Here is a 17,301-nt window from a genome sequence, read left to right as displayed (position 1 = left end):
ATACAACATATTCAGTTGATTTCCAAGAAACGTCCAGAATCCGACCATTTCTCACCCTCCCATTGCTGCCACGCCGGTCCCAGCCACATGATCTCCCTCAGATCCCAACGACGGCCAACTCTGTGGTCTCCCTGCTTGTGCCCCTGGCCACTACCTCAGTTCAGTCTGTTCTCGGCCTGACAGCCATAGCCACCCTGTAAACACAGATCGTGCCGCAATTCTGGCACAGCCCCCCTATGGTCCCCATCTCAGGGTAGCAGCCAGCCTGGCCTCAAGGCCCTACCCAAGCTGGCTTCCTGCGACCTCTGCCCTCAGCTCCCTCTGGCCACAGCTCAGGCCTCTCCAGCCGCTGCTGCTGTTCTTCAACATGCTGGGTGCAGCCCTACCCTCGGGGTCCTCCCTGTCCCCCCCACGTCAGCATGGCTTGCTCCCTCCCTACTGCTTTTGATGGCAGCTCCTGGAGAGCAGGGGTTTAATCTGTGTGTTCCTTGATGAATGCTCACGGTGGGCACAGGGCACGACTCAATGACCAGGTTTTTTAATCCATGCCTGAGTCGTCTGCTGGGTCCTAGGCCAAACATGAAGTCACTCTAGAACTTGCCTTTCAGCTGTGGTTTCTTCACTGGTACAAGTGAACTGTATCCACCTGGCCAGGTGGTTGTGAAGATGGAAACCGACTGGGGTAGAGCACCTGGCACCATGCATGGCCCTCAGGACATCATACGTGGTGATGGCTGTTCATTCATTTGTTCATCCATCTATCCATCCACCCACCTACTTACACATCCACTCAATCACACAGGTGGCTTGCACTGAACTCTCCTACGTGCTATGCACTGGGCTAGGTGCTGGGAAAAACACAGTGAACACACATGAAATCCTCAAGAAGGAGCCCTTTCCTCCCCCTGGTGGGATGCAGGTATGAGAATGGAATTCAGCTCTGCCCAGTGAGCTGATGTTCAGAACCAAAACACGTGGGAGCCAGACTGGGTTCAGATCCCTACTTACGCCGCTTTTTCATCTGTAAAAGGGGCCAGATGAAAGTACCTTCCTCATCCAAGCATCCTAGTTAGGTGTGGAAGGACAGCCCTCTCCTCCTCCTGTTGTAAGGATTGACTTGGCTGTGGCAGGAATCAGAGCAGGGCTTCATGAGTGTTTGCAGTGACGAGTGGTGACACAGGGGGTAAAGGACCTATTGAGATGTACTGACCAAGGGAGGCCTTCCTGCACCTGGCTGTCCCCCTGAGCCCATGACGGGCATTAGTGGCTTGGATGGCCCTGCAGCCCAGTCTCCAAGGAGCCGTGGGGGTCCGATAGCAGCCTTGTTGGCGGGCTTTTGCGGGCACTGCCTCCTGTGGCCCACACTCTGCTCCATGAAGGAGGCTGTCATGGCCCTGGAATGACCCCAAGGAAGTTCTCCTGACCCTGCCAGGATGTCAGGTGGCTGGCTCAGCTCCAAGCAGAGAAATGACAAGTGCTGTGCCTGGGCCCTTCCCGGCTTCAGATTTGGACAGACACTCCCACGTGTTGTCTTGGGCTGTGGGGTTAGACCCAGGAGCAGATCCCTTGTCTGACACTTACTAGCTGGGTGACCCTGGCAGTTTGTGTCTCCGAGAGTCCATTTAGTCATCTACAGAATGGAGCTAGTAAGTGCTAGTAACGGTGGGGCCAGCGCTTTGTAAGCACAACTGCAGGCAGGCAACAGATGCAAACCCCTTACCCCATTTGAAGGCACCAAAATGAGCTGTTGGCCACATCTTGGCAAAAAGAGGTAGAAGCTGCAATTAGATTTAGATTTAGATTAGCTGGGCTGAAAACCTCATGTTGAATGGGCCGTCAGAATGTCCCTGTGTCCTGGCAAGCAGGTGTCCACCCACCCCTCCTCACACACCAACACAGCTGTGACCCAAGTACTGGTGGCTTATTGATGGCAGTGGGTCAGGTTAGTCCAGTGACTCAACTGGGTGACCTGACCCTCCAGAGGACATGTCACAACTGGAGGTGAGGATCCTATTGGCATACAGTGGGTAGAGGCTGGGGATGCTGCTAAGCCTCCTACAAGCACACAGGACGGCCCCCCTATGACAAAGACTTGCCCACTCCACGTGTCAGTAGTGATGCATTTAGAACATCCTGGTGTGTACGGCTTTCTCTGCTGCCTCAAGAGGTCCTTGGACACAGTACTGATCAAAACTGCACATTTATTGAGCACGTACTTGGTAGCCAGCTCAGCTCTGAACGCGTCTTGTGTATTAACTTGATCCCACTAGCAATGCTGTGAGGTCAGGGAAGGACCCTGGGCTGGCATAAGGTTTTGATCCAGATCCTGTGTCATTCCTCCCTTTACAGATAGGTCTGTATGACCTCAGGCCTGGCTGTTTTACACCTTTCTAAAGGACTCCCCTTTCCTGGGAGGACTGTATTGGAATTGCGACTGCTGGTGGGACAAACCCGTGCATTGCCCCACACGAAGGCAAGTGCTGGGCTCTCACCACCCTGCCCTCTGACTTCCAACAGCGTCTCCCACATGGCTGCCTCAGTGGCAAAGGGTGACTGGAAACTCCCTGAGTGTTCCGGCTGCTGCTCGGACACCACCCCCAAGGGGCTGCAGTTTGGTCTTCAATGAATGTATGAAATCTGCCAAGCCCTGGGCACCAGCAGGGGGTCTGGGAGCCCTGGGTCCTCAGATCCCATTTGGGACTGAGTGCATGCTGTTTGTGTGCTTGTGCCCTGAGAGGGCCCAGGCCTGTTGTGGGCTGTGGGTTGTGTATTGGTTCCGACAAACCACTCCTTGGAGCAGCAGGAGGCATGGCATCTCAGTCCAGGCTGTGCGTTGGAATCACAGAGAGTGCGCTAAAAATATATACCAAGTGGAGAACAGTAGGGAGGGGGGGACACGGGAGGGAGGTGGGTGTGGTTACAAAATGGCAACGTGAGGGGTCCTTGTGATGGAAGTGTTTAGCATCCTGATGCAGGAACCTATATGTATACAGAAGAAAACACACGCATAATGAGTACAGGTAAAATGGGAAATCTGAAGCAGACTGGTGGATTGTACCAATGTCAGTATGCTGGTTGTGCATTGTACTATCATTTTTCAAGATACGCTAATTACTGGGGAAAACTGAGTCAAGGGTAGACTGGAATTCTCTACCCAGATTTCTTAAAACTGCTTGGCAATCTACAGTCATCTCAAAATGAAAGGGTTAATTTGTAAAAGGTACACACCATTGTTGCAGCCCCAGTCCCAAGGATTCTGATTTCATGGGTGTGAGGTGGAGCCAGGCAGGGGCAGGTTTCTGAGGTCTCCGGGGAGTCCAGTGGGCAGCCAGGGTGGAAAGCTGCTGTCAGTTTTGGCTCCGGGGTGGACAGGACTGGTTGAGCCCTGATCAGGCTGACCTGTAGGTTGCTGTGTCCTGGGTCTGTGAGCATTGAGCGCTTACTCTGCCGTTTTCTTCCCAGAGAGCACAGAAGGGTCTACACTCAACACCGTGGGGCCACTGATGACCCCTGGTCACGTGCATCTCCAGGCATGGCAGTCTCTCTGGGCTGGCATGGTGTGGGGAGCGTTGAGGGGCCTGGCTCAGACCAGGCCTGACTCCTGCGCCAGCCTGTAGAATAGGCCCTTCTGGGCCAACAGCTGGGCTGGGCTGCCGCTCTCTGCCACCTGCCCCTTGTCCATGACCAGCACCCTGCAGGGGAAAGGGGAGGCGGGCAGCTGTTTGGACACCAGCCCAGGTACTCAGCCATTCTGAATACCCAGTGTCTCTGCCCTGAGCAAATCTGGCCTTTATGCAGTTCCCTGACCCAGACAGCCAGGCTGGACGTATCTGCTGGGAAGCGTCTTGGGCTCATCCCTCCCCTCAGGACATCAGTTTTGCCAGCTGTACAATGGGCACTTGATCCCTCCCATGCCCTTCCATCTCTAAACCCTGATGCCTTCCTCCACCACTGTGGGGGTGCCTGGGGGCTGGCTCAGGGAGGCGGCCTTACCTGGCACAGTCCATCACGGAGCGCAGGCGGTGGGCGATGAGCAGCACTGTACACTGCGCAAACCAGCTCCTCAGGGCGGCCTGCATCTGCAGCTCTGTCCCCGGGTCCACGGCGGCTGTGGCCTCATCCAGGATCAGGATCTGGGTTTTCCGGAGGAGGGCACGTGCCAGACACAGGAGCTGCTTCTGGCCCACACTGGGAATGAGTGTGAGTGTCAGGCCAGGTGTTTTGTCTGCCTGCACTTCAGGATTTGCAGGACATGCCCACAAATGGGACCCTACAACAGTCCCACAGTCATATCTGTGGGTCCCCAGTCTACAGAGCTGGTAGGGATCTCCATTCTACCATTTTTGAGGCAAGTCATTCAAACCCGTGTGTCTCAGTTTCCCCACCTGTGAAATGACTATTTCTATTTCTATTCTACGGTCTCCACCTTGTGCCGGACACATCGTAACTGCTTGTGCATATATAGTGTCAGTTCTCATAGTGACCACAAGGGTAGGGACCGTACTAACGACTCCTTTGTCACTGGGTTGGGAGGGTGAAATAAGCCATGTGGATGTGCTCAGTGGCGTGCTTGTTATGGGGTAACTGCTCAGCATGCAGCAGATTCTCTGACTGTAATTACTGATGGGAAAGCTGAGGGCCGAGGTCAGTCAGTCAGGGAGACCCCTGACCCTGGAGACCCAAGGGCATCTGGGGCCTTTTCCTGCCGTGTGCTGCCTCCTCACAGAGTAAATCCTTCCATAAAGCAGCCTCTCTTTAGAGAAGCAAACTGACTATAGCCCTGTGTCCTGTGAACTGGGTGACCCTGGACAAGCCTCAAGCCTCAGATGCCAACTCTGTGAAACGGGATTAGCGAGAGTGCCCCTCAAGGATTAACAATGAATAATATTGTTCACTATTTCCAGGCTGTGTCTCGACAAGTTTACATGTATAACTCACTACATCCTCGTCCAGGTAGGTAAGTATGAATCATTACTTCCATGTTATAGATGAGGAAACCAAAGCACAGGAATTTAAGTAACTTGCCAAGGTCCTACAGCTGCTAAGTAGGGGACCCTGGGTTTGAAGCCTGTCTACGCTCTCAGCCACCAGGCTGCCCTGCCCTTCCAGTGCATGGAAACCATTACCAATCTCAGCCCCTCATCTAATACCTTCAGGATTAGATAGGTTTAAGAATTCAGAACATCTTGATTTTTAAACAAACCCCACACCTGTACCCCTATGTTCTTGCAGCACTATGCATGATAGCTAAAAGGTGAATGTAATCCAAGTGTCTGTCAGTGGATGAATGGGTAAGAGAAATGTGGCATAGCCACCCAGTGGAATATTATTCAATTTTATAAAGGAAGGAAATTCTGGCACATGTTACACCATGGGTGAACCTGAAGGACATCACCCTCAGTGAAAAAGGCAGGTCATAAAAAGCCTAACACTTGTGATTCCACTGAAATGAAGGACGTAGTCAAATTCATAGAAACAGGAAGTAGTGATGGCTGCCAGGGGCAGGCGGAGGTGGAAACAGAATTGTTGTTCATGGACACAGAGTTTCAGTTTTGCAGATGAAGAAGTTCCAGAGATGGGTTCACAAGGATGTGAATGTGTTCAGCACTACTGAAGTGTGCAGTAAAAAAATGGGTGAGATGGCAAATTTCATGTGATATGTATTTTACCTCAATTTAAAAATTTCTTTATAGAAATTTTAGGGGTTTATAGAAATAATAGGATGGGATTGATGATCCTATGGGGAGGAGATTTCCAGGGTCTGTTACGCAGGGGGGAGGGTAGCCTTGGCCACACCTACCTCTCCTCCCAGCCGTCCCGGCTGTGGTGGGGGACCCTACCTCAGCTCGTCACCTTGGCTGGCATACTCGTAATGCAGCTGGCCGGGCAGGCTGGCCACGAGGGCTCTGAGTTGCACTGTCTCCAGGGCTGCCCAGATGGCTTCATCCGTGTGCTCATGCAGCATGTCGAGGTTCATCCGCAGAGAGCCAGGGAACAGGATGGGGTCCTGCCAGGAGGGGTAGCGGGTCAGAACCAGGCCCAGCCACGCCTCCCAGTCTGCCCACCTGCTCTGCAAGCCTCACCTGGGGGATGATGGTGATCCTGGACCGCAGCATGTGCAGCCCCACATCAGCAATGGGGACACCATCGATCCAGACCCCGCCCTCAGCTGCCTCCCGGAGCCGCAGCAGGCCCCCAGCCAGGGAGGACTTCCCAGCCCCTGTCCTGCCGGCAATGCCCACCTGCCAGGGGATAGGAGGGCCGGGCTCGTTCTGATCAGGCAGACCATAGCCTGAGGGCTCCTGGGCATCTCTTTGCGAGAGGTTCCCCCTGCACCCAAGATCTGTCAGCCATCCATCATCCTTTGAGCACCCATCCTTCCATCTGTCCACCTTGGGATACACCCATCCATCAATCCATCCAACCTTATGTCTGTGCATCTTCCCTACCTTCCCTTTATCCTGACATGTTTCATCTTTCCATCCACTCCCTGGCTCTTCCATCTATACCTCTGCCCTACCTTCTATTACTGCATCCTTCCATCCACACCCCTCCATCATTCCTCGTACCTCCTTCCGTCCCCACATCATTCTATTCATGTCCCATACTACCAGCCTCACCATCCAGGGAGCTCTCATCCTTTTTGTACTGCTTCCTATACAGCCAGCCAGCACCCCCATCCCAGCTATCCATCCTTCATGCTTCTACCCGTCTGTCCATCTTTTACCCATCCCCGATTCTTCTCACTGTTGCATTCTCAGTGTCTGACATATGGTGGGCGTTCAACACTCTCTGTTTAATAAATGAACAAAACATGTGTCACCCGTTGTATGACAGATACTCTTTTAGGCACTAGGAATACAGAAATGAAAGAGTTCTTGCTCAAAAGGGCTCACCGTCTGGTCTTGAAATAGTGCAATTGAGGAAACTTAATTTGATTACAGTGTGATGAATACGTATTCTACCATTAAGCTCCAGAGCTGTAGCAATGGAGGTGAGCAAGGGGGCGCTGTTCATGCTGCCTGGAATGGGGGTTGATGGAGTAATCAGAGAAGGCTTTGTGGAGGAGAGGATACTTGAGTGGACTCTTAAAGGGTGAGGAGGAATTTGCAGAGAAGGGGGATTCCGTGTAAACCACACCAAGGGCTAGACTGTGAACTCCCTGGGGGCAGCACTGTGTGCCCACTGGCCAGAAGCAGCTGCTCCACAGATGCTGGCTAAGCCCTGGCAAGGCAATGAATGAAGTGGAGAGCTGGGCAGGGCCTTGAATGCCAAGTGCAGGAGTTTGGGCTTTACCCTGAGGGAAGCTGGGAGCAGGTGGAAGGTCTGCTGCAAGGGAATGACATGCTCAAGTAAAGGTCACCGGAGAACACTTGGAGGTAGTGAAATAGGAGGCTGGGGGCTCGGCTGGAGGACTGGAGCAGTCAGGGAAGGCCCCCAGTCAAGGAAGTCAAGGAGGGCAGGAAGGAAGTGTCGCTGGGTGGGGAAAAAGGAGGAGTTAATAAAGGGATTTGACTAGGCATCTGTGAAATGGGTCATACTAGCCCCTTCCTCATACGGCTACTGAAAGAGCAAAAGGGCACGTCAGAATTAATAAAAGCACTGGAAATATTTCTGTAGCACTTGCTATGTTCCAGGCACAGTTCTAGGCAGCTTTATATGTAACTCAGTTAAACTTCACAACTCTATGAGGTTGACATTATTATTTCCATTTTACAGCTGGAAAAACTGTGACCAAGACAGAATTGACTTGCCCAAGGCAAAGCCAGGAACTGAGCCCATGCAAACTGGATAACATATGTGGAGCATTCAGCACTTGGCTGGACATAGTAGGTGCCCAACTAATGCTGGCTCTCCTGGGATACCAAGGTGGGTTTTACTATGGGGTTTGAGGATGATGATAGGTTCTATTTAGGGCATGGTGGCCCAAAGACATGAGGACGTGAGGTGGGGTTGTGGAGGAAGCAGCTGACACTCAGGGCCTGAGCTCTGGGTGATGCCCAGCCTCACCATGGCCCTGAGGCCTCTCCAGCCACCCTTGGCCTGGCCTCCACGAGGAGGTAATTAGGGGAAAGCTACTCACCTTCTCTCCTGCGTGGATCCTGAAGGACACACCCCGCACAGCTAGTGGAAGCTCGGGTCGGTATCGGAGCCCAAAGTCCCGGAACTCGATCTGCCCCCTGTGAGGCCAGGGTGGCAGGGCTGCACAGGTGGGCAGCCTCCAGGGTGCCTGTGGCAGGAGGGGACACTGGGTTAGAGGAGTCTTTCTCCCAGTCATGGCCCCTCTTTGAGCTTCAGTTTCCTCTTCTGTAAAATGCACATATTTACTGCTTTCGTACAGGGTTGCTAAGGGGTGTGGGAGACAGCAAAGCTAAAAACATATCTGGTATCATAAAAATAATGATGGTTTTGGCTACTGTATCCTTTATCATTATTTTATTAGTCACTGTTGATTGTCAAATAATATTCCCTCTTCCTTTAGTAGAGGTAGACATTCTGCTTTGTCTTTGTGAAGAGGGAGGATTGAGCAGTAGGGAGCCCAATGCTGCCATTTGCTATTCCTGTGACCTTGAACAGGTCATCCCACCCCTTGACTCCTGGTTTCCCCATCTGTGAAATGGGGCTAGTAAGAGCAGTGGACGTGTATTGAGTGTTTACCAGTGCCAGATACTACTGAGTCCCTTACTGTGCCATCTCATTTGCCCCCCGCCCCACCCTGCCCCCACTGTACCCAGTACTGTCATGTTACTGTGTTGCTCTTGGGTCTGTAATGTTGCTGTTAGGTTGCTATCATGTTGCATTTACATTGCAGTTGTATCACTGTTACTCACGGTCCCCTGTCACTCAGAAGAATGACCTGCTTTGCCCAAGGGAAGCCCAAAAACCAGGATTTGACCTGGCTCCAGACCCCGCAGTCTTAACCACTGCTGCTGCCCTGGCTGTGCCGCTGGCCTCCAGTGGGGGCCCCAAAGCTGATAGCAGGTGCTGCCCGGGTCCACCGCCGTCTGCAGTTGAGTCCCAGATGGGGCACAACCCCCACCCGTCTCCCACCTATCACCTCCTTGGGTGTCCGGGCATAGTCCTTCATCCGCTCTACCGACACGATGCTGCTTTCCAAGTCTGTCCAGCTGCGAACAGCCCACTGCAGCGTCTGGGTCACCTGGTGCGGGAAGACATGAGCCTGGCTGAAGCCAGCCAGAGGCAGGGCCCAGGAGGCAGGACCTGGGACAGACCCGGATGGCATTTGGCTTCAAGCCCCCGGGACCCCTAAGAGAACCAGAGTATCCAGAGCAGAAAGGAGCTTGTCCAGCTCGTCTTGATACGGGTGGGGAGTCAGGACAGGAGAGGGCGTGTGGCCTCCCCAGGGACACCCAGCAGGACGCTGGCCCATGGGCTTCCACTCTGAAGCTTTCCCTCTGGATGTCCCATCACACTAGAAACCACACGGATGGTCAGCAGGGCCCACGCCCTGCCTGCTCCGCCCTCCCTCCTCTCCCAGCCTCCTTTCCCTCCAGGATCACCCTGGCCGCACTGCCCAGCCTCACACCTCCTTGCCGCTCCTCTAGCGCACCAGGGGCACCTGCCCCCCAGCCCAGGGCCTTCATCCTGCCTTCCCTGCACCCGGGATGGTCCCCACCTCCCCCTCCTCCCTCCCCCTCCCTCCCTTCAGGACTTGGCTTACAAGCCCCCTCCTCCGACAGGCCTTCCCAGATTTGTGATAGAAAAATACTCTCCCCCCAGTCCTGCTCCATCCTCTTACCTTGCTCTAGCCTTAGCTTACTTGCCTCAGTGTAAACTGAGGATAATAATAGTAGCTCTGAAAGGGTTGTGGGCAGGATTAAATGAGTTAATAGTTACAAAACTCTTAGAGCAATGGCTCATTCCTAATCAGTGCTACTACTTACAAATGATCTCTTCCTTCAGTGATGTCATGGCCTGACATTAAATCATGTTACTAACACTTAATAAAAAGCTAACAGTGCACTGGAAATGCCCCCTATGTACTTTCTCTCAGCTCTGTCTTGATAACACCTGAAGTGAAGGGATCATCGCCTGTTTTCCAGATGAGCACATTTAGGCTCCAGGAGGGGAGACTGGCCCCAGGTCCAGCAAGGAGCAAAGTCACCTCTTGTAGAACCGTATTTTCCTCACTGTTGGACTTGGGTCCTTGAAGGTCCCACTGGCAGGGGCCTGTCTGTCTCTATTCCACCTGCACCCAGAGCCCAGCTTGTGGGTGTTAGCAGTACCTGGAGGGCGGCAGAGACAGAGAAGCCCACGAGGCCGGAGCTGAGGTGCGCCTTGCTCAGCACAGCGCACATGGCAGCTACGAACACCAGCCCGTTCCCCAGGAGCTCCAGGTTGGCCGCGAGCCACCTGCAAGGGGAGGCAGGTAACAGCAGGGCTAGCCGGGCCCTCTCGGTGGGACCTGCTTCTCTGGGTACAAGAACGGGTCATCATTCCAGCTCAGGTACCCGCGGGGGTCCCAGCAATGGCCCTCTCCACACCCCGGACCCCACCCAAGCTCAGTGGGGGTGGGAAGCTGACACTGCCCTGTCTCATCTCAGCCCAGCTCTGGGCCTGGCAGTACAGTAAGTGCTTACGTGAAGCTTTGCCAGGCTGCCAATTTTATGTCCTGGGTTAGGCCAAGCCATATCCTCTTGTGTTCCCTCCACCCAGACCCAACCTGCATCTTTACATGGCCAACATCTTATATCTTTGTGTTCAAGTCACCTTGAACTTCACCTACTCAAAGAGCCTTCCCAGACTGCTCCTTGCCTTGTCTCCAGCACGTCACTGGTAGCATCGTTCATAACAGTTATCACTCTTTATAATCAAACTATTTAAGCAGTCCTTGACTGTCCATCTCCATCACAGGAGTGTGATGTCCATGCGGGCAGCTCTGGCTCTGGCCCTGCCCCCCAGTACCGAGCCCAGGAACCCAGCACATAGTATGTGCTAAACAAATACATACTGAGCCGATGAATAAATATACACCCCCTTTTACTGAATTCCTACTCTACTATGAACCACACAAAAAAACAGATAAAATTCCCTGACTTCAGAGAGCTTCATCACCTATAAAACAGTCTCTGCCTTGTGGGTTGTTAGGATTAAGTAAATTAATCCATGTAGAGTGCTCTGAAATGTTGTGCTGCACATGTAGTAGTAGGCATAGTGCATGTATTAGCTATGAATTTAGTTATTTAATCCTCATAGCCACACCATGAGCTCAATCCCACTATGACTTATGTAGCTTGGCCAAGATCACTTAGCTAGCAAATTGCAGATCTGGGATTTGAACCCATGCCTGTCTGTGCTCAAAGCTTGTGTTCTTATTCTTGCTTTGTGCTGAAAGAAGGCTGAGGATGCAGACATAGCTGCTTTGTCACCAAGGCAACAGGGACTGACCCAGTGGCCTGGTTCCTTTTGCTGACATCTGTACTTCCTGCCCACCTTCTGTTTGGGACCCTGCAGACCAGGTTTCATCTGCTCAGAGTGTGAGCCAAGAGTGCCCAGGGGGTGTAGCCTGGGCAGGCCACCTAACCTCTCTGGCTGCACGGTATGACCTTAGGTCTCACTCTCTGGGATACAGATGGGTTACAGGGTCTTCTCTGCCCCCTTCCTACCTATCAGCCACCAGCCGTGGGAAACTGGCTCTCTGTCTTTCATCCATATACGCATCATTCTGAGCCACAAACGGGTCCTGGGCCCGGAAGGCCCTGACCACTGCACTGCCCTGGAACGTCTCAGCCACGTGGGAACACACGAACGAGTGCCTGGCTGACTCCAAGCGTTTGAGCTGGCATGAGCTGGCCACGTACAGGCTCTGAAGGGAGAAATCACAGACACAGACAGGTAGTTTGAGAAGCATAGGGAACCCCAAGCACAGGCACCCAGACCTGGCTCTGTTATCAGCTTGCTGGGTGACCTTGGGGCAGTTGCTTCCTCTCTCTGGGCTCTAATTTCTTTGCAGAATCAGAGTCCCATGGTTCTTTTTCAAATCACCTGGGAAGCTTCAAGACCTCCAATGCCCCACTGCAGAACTGTGGAACCAGAACCTCTGATGGTGTTACCTTGGGCTTGGTATTTTTAAAAATCCTTTTGGGTAATTCTATTGTACAGCCAGGATTAAGAAACCACTATTCTAATGTAAATATTTCATTCCCGGCTCTAAGGCCAACTGCTTCACTTAGGGCTAACTGTAAAGGACAAAGCAGGCAGTTGGCCAAGTTGAACTCATTCATTTAACTCAAGGGTTACATGCCAGGTGCTGTGAACATAATGGTACAAAAATAATACGTGTTTTATTTGGTTTGAGGTTGCAAATTACATTTGCTAAATATCCAGGCAGTGTGCCAGGCTCTTTTTAAACAATATTCAGTAATTTTGAAGTGGATATTAGTGTCATTCACAGGTGACAATACCCAAGACTTAGAGGGATTAAGCAACTGGTCCAAGCCTCTATAACAAGTGGCAGGGCCTGGATTCAAACCCACTTTTCTCTGACTCCAAAGCTCTCAACAGAGAAGTAGTTCCTCTCCCAAGTCAAGAGGACACAGAGAAGACCTAGGATAGCTGTGGAAGACAGGGGTGGCCATGGTTTTTGTCTGACTACCATATTTTTTGCTACTCTATTTCTGATTTCTGGGGGCATTGGGAGTAGGGAATGTCGATTGTGGGACTGATTATGGAAGTGGTCGCATGACACAGCCTAGCAGTCAGAGTATACTATCCTTCGGTCATTATGATTGGCTCCTGGATGAACACATGCTCCATAAATGGCCAATCAAAATCTTCCCTGGTATTGATATATGAATGCTGAGCTGGAAAAAAGATTTCTTTGTGTTCAGTTGCTAAGATGGGATGCTGTATGTGTGTAGGGTTACCAGGGGCCATCAGATTTGCTCCCTGGAAAGAGAATGTGTGCAAAATTAGGCCAAGCAGAGCTAAGCAGAGCAAGTCAGTGGTCTTAAACATTAGTGTTCATCAAAATTACCTGTTAAAGCCCAGAGGATTTGTTAAAGCCCAGATTTCTGGGCCCCACTTACATAGTGTCTGAGTCCATATGTCCAAGAATGTGCATTTCTAATTAGTTCCCAGGGCACCCTGATGCTGCCAGTCTGGGACTATGAGAACCACTGAGAGACGATATGAAAAGTGACAGTGTACTGGTGACAGCGGGCCCACTGCATCCTAGAAACATAAGCCATTAATTCTGCTCTTTTGTTTAAGCTAATTTAAGTTGGTCCCTGGCCCTGGAAACTAAAAGTGCCTAGCCTAATACAGCAGTCTTTGAGACCTTGCAATGCCTCTCGATTTCCAGAAAATTAGAGAGGAGGAAGCTGATTTCAGCAGCAGGGCAAAATGTTAGGTAGTAAGAACTCTGATGTGAACATTTAGGGGACAGAGACAAACACAGGTGTTAGAAACAGACTGTGGCATCTCTGCCTCTGGGAATTTTCTAGGAGTGGCCCCCAGATGCCCAGCTGAACAGAACCTCTTACACTAAGTCCAACCCACAGACAGGACTGGCTGAGGTGGCGTCAGCTGGCCCCAGGAGCCTCCCCAACCTCTCCCTACCTGAAACCCAGCGTAGAGGAGCAGCAGTGGTAAGAGAGCCACGACAGCCAGCGGGGTGACCACTGTCACCACCAGGCTGACTTCCAGAAGTCCAAAGGCATAAATCAGCAAGGACCGGAGTTTGTCGGGGATGTCCACATCTACTATGTCTGTCTCCTTGGAAAAGCGGTTCAGCAGGTTCCCGATGGGCGTCTGCTCAAAGAAGCCAATGGGAGACCGCGCCACATCCCACAGGAGCTGCCGGAAGAGCATGCTGGACCCCCGGATCCCCCCTAGGAGCACTGTGGCCATGGAGGCAAACAGCCCAACAGCTGGGGAGAGAGGGTGTCAGAGCATGAGAGCTGGGGAGGCCCTACTACCCCACAGTGGCCATCTTTATGACTTGGCCACCCCGATTATCCCTGATGGATCCATTCTGTAGTGGATTGAATGGTGTCCCCTGCTGTTCCCAAATTCATGTCCACTAGGAGCATCAGAATGGGACCTTATTTGGAAATAGGGGTTTTGCAGACGTTATTGGTGAAAGATGTTGAGATTAAATCATCTTGGATTTAGGATGGGTTCTAAATCCAATGACTAGTGTTCTTATAAAAAGAGAAGACATGTAGAGACACAGAGAAGGTGATGTGAAGACTGGGGAGATGCATCACAGCCAAGGAATGCCTGGATTGGATTGCCGGCAACCAGCGGAAGCTGGGAGGGAAGTGTGAGATGGTTTTTCCTTCAGCGTCTCCAAGAGGTACCAATCCTGCTGACACCTTGAGTTTGGACTTCTGGCTTCAGAACCACGAGAATAACTTTATGTTGTTCTAAGCTACCAAGTTTGTGGCAATTAGTCTTACGGCTGCCCTAGGAAACTAATATGCCCCCTTCCTCCCAGTGTGAATCTCTGTGCTTGGAATGGAGCTAGCTTCACTCCCTGTGCATGGGGAGCAGCAAATTTCATCCCCGGCCTGTCCAAACCACTGCAGTTGGTTTGGGGATGAACACATGGCCCAAACCAGGCCAATGAGAATGAGAGCTGGGACTTAACTAGACCTTTTGGGAAAGAGGGGCTTGCTTTTTTTTGAGGTGGTCAAGCTAGAGCCGTGGGATACCATCTTACGACGAGGAGAAGAAGCCTGCCTGGACAGGAAGCTGTCACAGAGGAAGACAGACACTCCGACAGCCTCACTGGGATCCTTGGATCCAGCCATACCTGAAGCTACCTGTGGATTCCAGTTGCATAAGTGAAGAAATTCTCCTGTGGCTTCAACTAGTTTGAGATAAAATCATTATAGTGGTATAGTTAGCCCTATGTTAATTTCAAATAGAGGAGACTTCAGAGTAAGGAAAGTTATCAGGGATGAAAAAGGGTGTCACATAATGATAAAGGAGTCAGTTCTGAGAAGACCTAACAATCCTTCATGTGTACGCATGTAACAACCAGGCATCAAAATATGTGAGGCAAAAAGTGATAGAATGGAAAGAGGAAACAGATGAATGGACCATCACAATTGGAACCTATATAGACAGACAGAACACCCCTCTGTCAGAAATGGGCAAGTCCAGCAGGCAGAAAATCAAGAAGGACGTAACTGAACACAACACCATCATCAATGGGATATAATGGACATCAAGAGACTACTTCATCCAACAGCAAGAGAATACGAATTCTTCTCAAGCTCATATGGAACCAAGACCACATTTTGGTCCCCAAAACACACCTTAACAAACTTAAAAGAAGAGAAATCCTACAATGCCTGTGTGAGACCACAGTGGAATTAAATGAGAAATAACAGGATAACTAGAAAATCCTCAAATACTTGGAGAGGAAACACTACACCAAATAATACACGGGTCAAGGAAGACATTTCAAGAGGAACTTTAAGATATTTTGACCTAAGTGAAAATGAAAACACAATGTAGTAATATTTGTGTGAAAGTTGTGCTTAGAGAGAAATATACAGCATTGAGTGCATATATGAGGAAAAGAGAAACGTCTAAAATCAACCACCTAGCTTTCACCTTAAGAAATTAGAAAACAAAGAGCAGATTAAATCCAAAGTAAGCAGAAGAAAAGACACAATAAAAATTAGAGTAGAAAACAATGAAAATAAAAACAGGAAATCCATGGAAACAAATCAGTGAAACCAAAACCTGGTTCTCTGAAAAGATCAATAAAATTGATACGCCTCTAGCAAGGATAAGAAAAAAAGAGAGACCACACAAATTACTAATATCAGAAATAAAGGAAGGCACATCACTACAGATACCACGGACAGTAAAAGGATAAGAGAAGAATACAATGAACAATTCTCTGCCCACAAATTTGATAACCTAGGAGAAACAGACCAATCCCTTGAAAGACACAATCTACTGAAACTCACACCAAAATAGATAATCTGAATATATATTGAAGAAATTGAATCAACAGTTAACAACCTTCCAAAATAGAAAGCACTAGACCCAGATGAGTTCACAGCAGTCTGACCTTGGAGCTGCCCTGCAGGTGGGGGAAGGACACAGTCCAGCTGACCTGCTGCATCAGTCCACACCTGAGCGCTCAGCAGTCAATCATCTGGGTTGGGCTGAGATTCTACATTTGCCACTGAGTCTGGTAGGGACTCTGAGGGTTCAAGAAAAGGTGGGAAGTGCTGTGTCCCTCACTACCCCTAGCCCCATCTTAAGGATGCAGGTCTGTGCTTGGACCCAGGACATTTGCACAGATGTTCAGGAAGGATAGGGTAGGCCAGGGAGCCCTGAGCATCTCAGGTGGGGCTGAGAGGACAGAGGGTGAGGAAGGCCAACAAGGGGTACCTTGGAGGCAGCCCAGGAGCCCGAATACCCAGCCCCGCATGGCTGCCTGCATCTGTCGCCCGTCCACAGTGGGGTCGTCGGCCCACAGGCTCAGCCAGTAGCCACGGCAGAAGGAGGCCACTTGCTGGCAGAGGAAGAGGAAAAGGGCATAGAGGCAGAGGGGGATGCCCACAGCCTGGAGGTAGGTCAGGTACACAGCGGCCTGCACCTGTAGCACATGTAGGGAGAAGGGGCATAGAGAACCCCAGGGGGTGTGGGAGGGAGGATAGGCCAGGTGAGGCCCAGAAGGCATGCCCACGGGGCAGACAGAGCCACCATGCAGACCTCCCAGGGCCTCTGTTGGTACCTCCCACCTGGAGCACCAACCCCCCTATAGGGCCCATCCAGCCTCAGGATCCCCTTTGTCTACAGAGCCCCCCAGGGGCAGTGGGAGCCTTAAAGGTAGCAAGGCTCTCACACTCTCTGGCTTTGGAGTGATTTATTGAACACCTACTATGAGACAGGCCTGTATCTCTATCTTCATTGTGATTCCCATCTGGCAGATAAGGAAACTAAGGCACTAAGAGGTTAAGCCACTTGCTTAAGGTCTGGCTCCTACAAACCTGAAGTTTTCCACACACCTGCAGCCAGAACAAACCACTGAAAACATCTGCCTGACCCCATGTTGCTGTTGCTGACCTGCCCTTGGCTTTCTCTTGCTCTTAGAAGAAATCCCAACCTTCCAGCCCACGTCTCTGACCTTAGCCCCTCTCATTATCTGCCAGTCTCATGGGATCCCTTCCTCTACTGTGGCTCCCTAAGCTCCTCCCAACCTCAAGGCCTTTGCACCTGCTGTTCCCTCACCTGCCTGGAATGCACGTCCCCCTGCTCTTTCTGCATTTGTGCCCTTCAGGGCTCAGCTCAAATGTCACTTCTCTGAAC

The 17,301-nt window shown here is 51.2% G+C and overlaps 1 protein-coding gene across 7 annotated transcripts in view; it reads right to left on the bottom strand.

The window, feature by feature from the left end:
• Window positions 1-2,157: 2,157 nt before the first annotated feature.
• ABCC6 (ATP binding cassette subfamily C member 6) overlaps window positions 2,158-17,301 on the bottom strand; it is a 49,670-nt gene continuing 34,526 nt past the window's right edge. For 3 of the 7 annotated variants that reach the window (XM_073215522.1, XM_073215526.1, XM_073215523.1), the window contains 10 exons: window positions 16,381-16,588; window positions 13,582-13,892; window positions 11,628-11,827; window positions 10,248-10,374; window positions 9,059-9,160; window positions 8,084-8,230; window positions 6,084-6,242; window positions 5,841-6,007; window positions 3,994-4,188; window positions 2,159-3,692 (listed from right to left, as the gene is read on the bottom strand). In XM_073215522.1, the coding sequence (XP_073071623.1) occupies window positions 3,584-3,692; window positions 3,994-4,188; window positions 5,841-6,007; window positions 6,084-6,242; window positions 8,084-8,230; window positions 9,059-9,160; window positions 10,248-10,374; window positions 11,628-11,827; window positions 13,582-13,892; window positions 16,381-16,588 (1,725 nt within the window). In that variant the 3' untranslated portion in view covers window positions 2,159-3,583. Of the gene's footprint in view, window positions 3,693-3,993; window positions 4,189-5,840; window positions 6,008-6,083; window positions 6,243-6,298; window positions 6,793-8,083; window positions 8,231-9,058; window positions 9,161-10,247; window positions 10,375-11,627; window positions 11,828-13,581; window positions 13,893-16,380; window positions 16,589-17,301 lie in introns of those variants that run through there. The other 4 variants (XR_012122306.1, XM_073215525.1, XR_012122307.1 and 1 more) reach the window with 4 other exon arrangements.

The sequence above is a fragment of the Manis javanica genome, chromosome 10 (assembly GCF_040802235.1).
Source record: "Manis javanica isolate MJ-LG chromosome 10, MJ_LKY, whole genome shotgun sequence".
NCBI lineage: Eukaryota > Metazoa > Chordata > Mammalia > Pholidota > Manidae > Manis > Manis javanica.
This window is presented reverse-complemented; position numbering and strand designations above follow the sequence as displayed.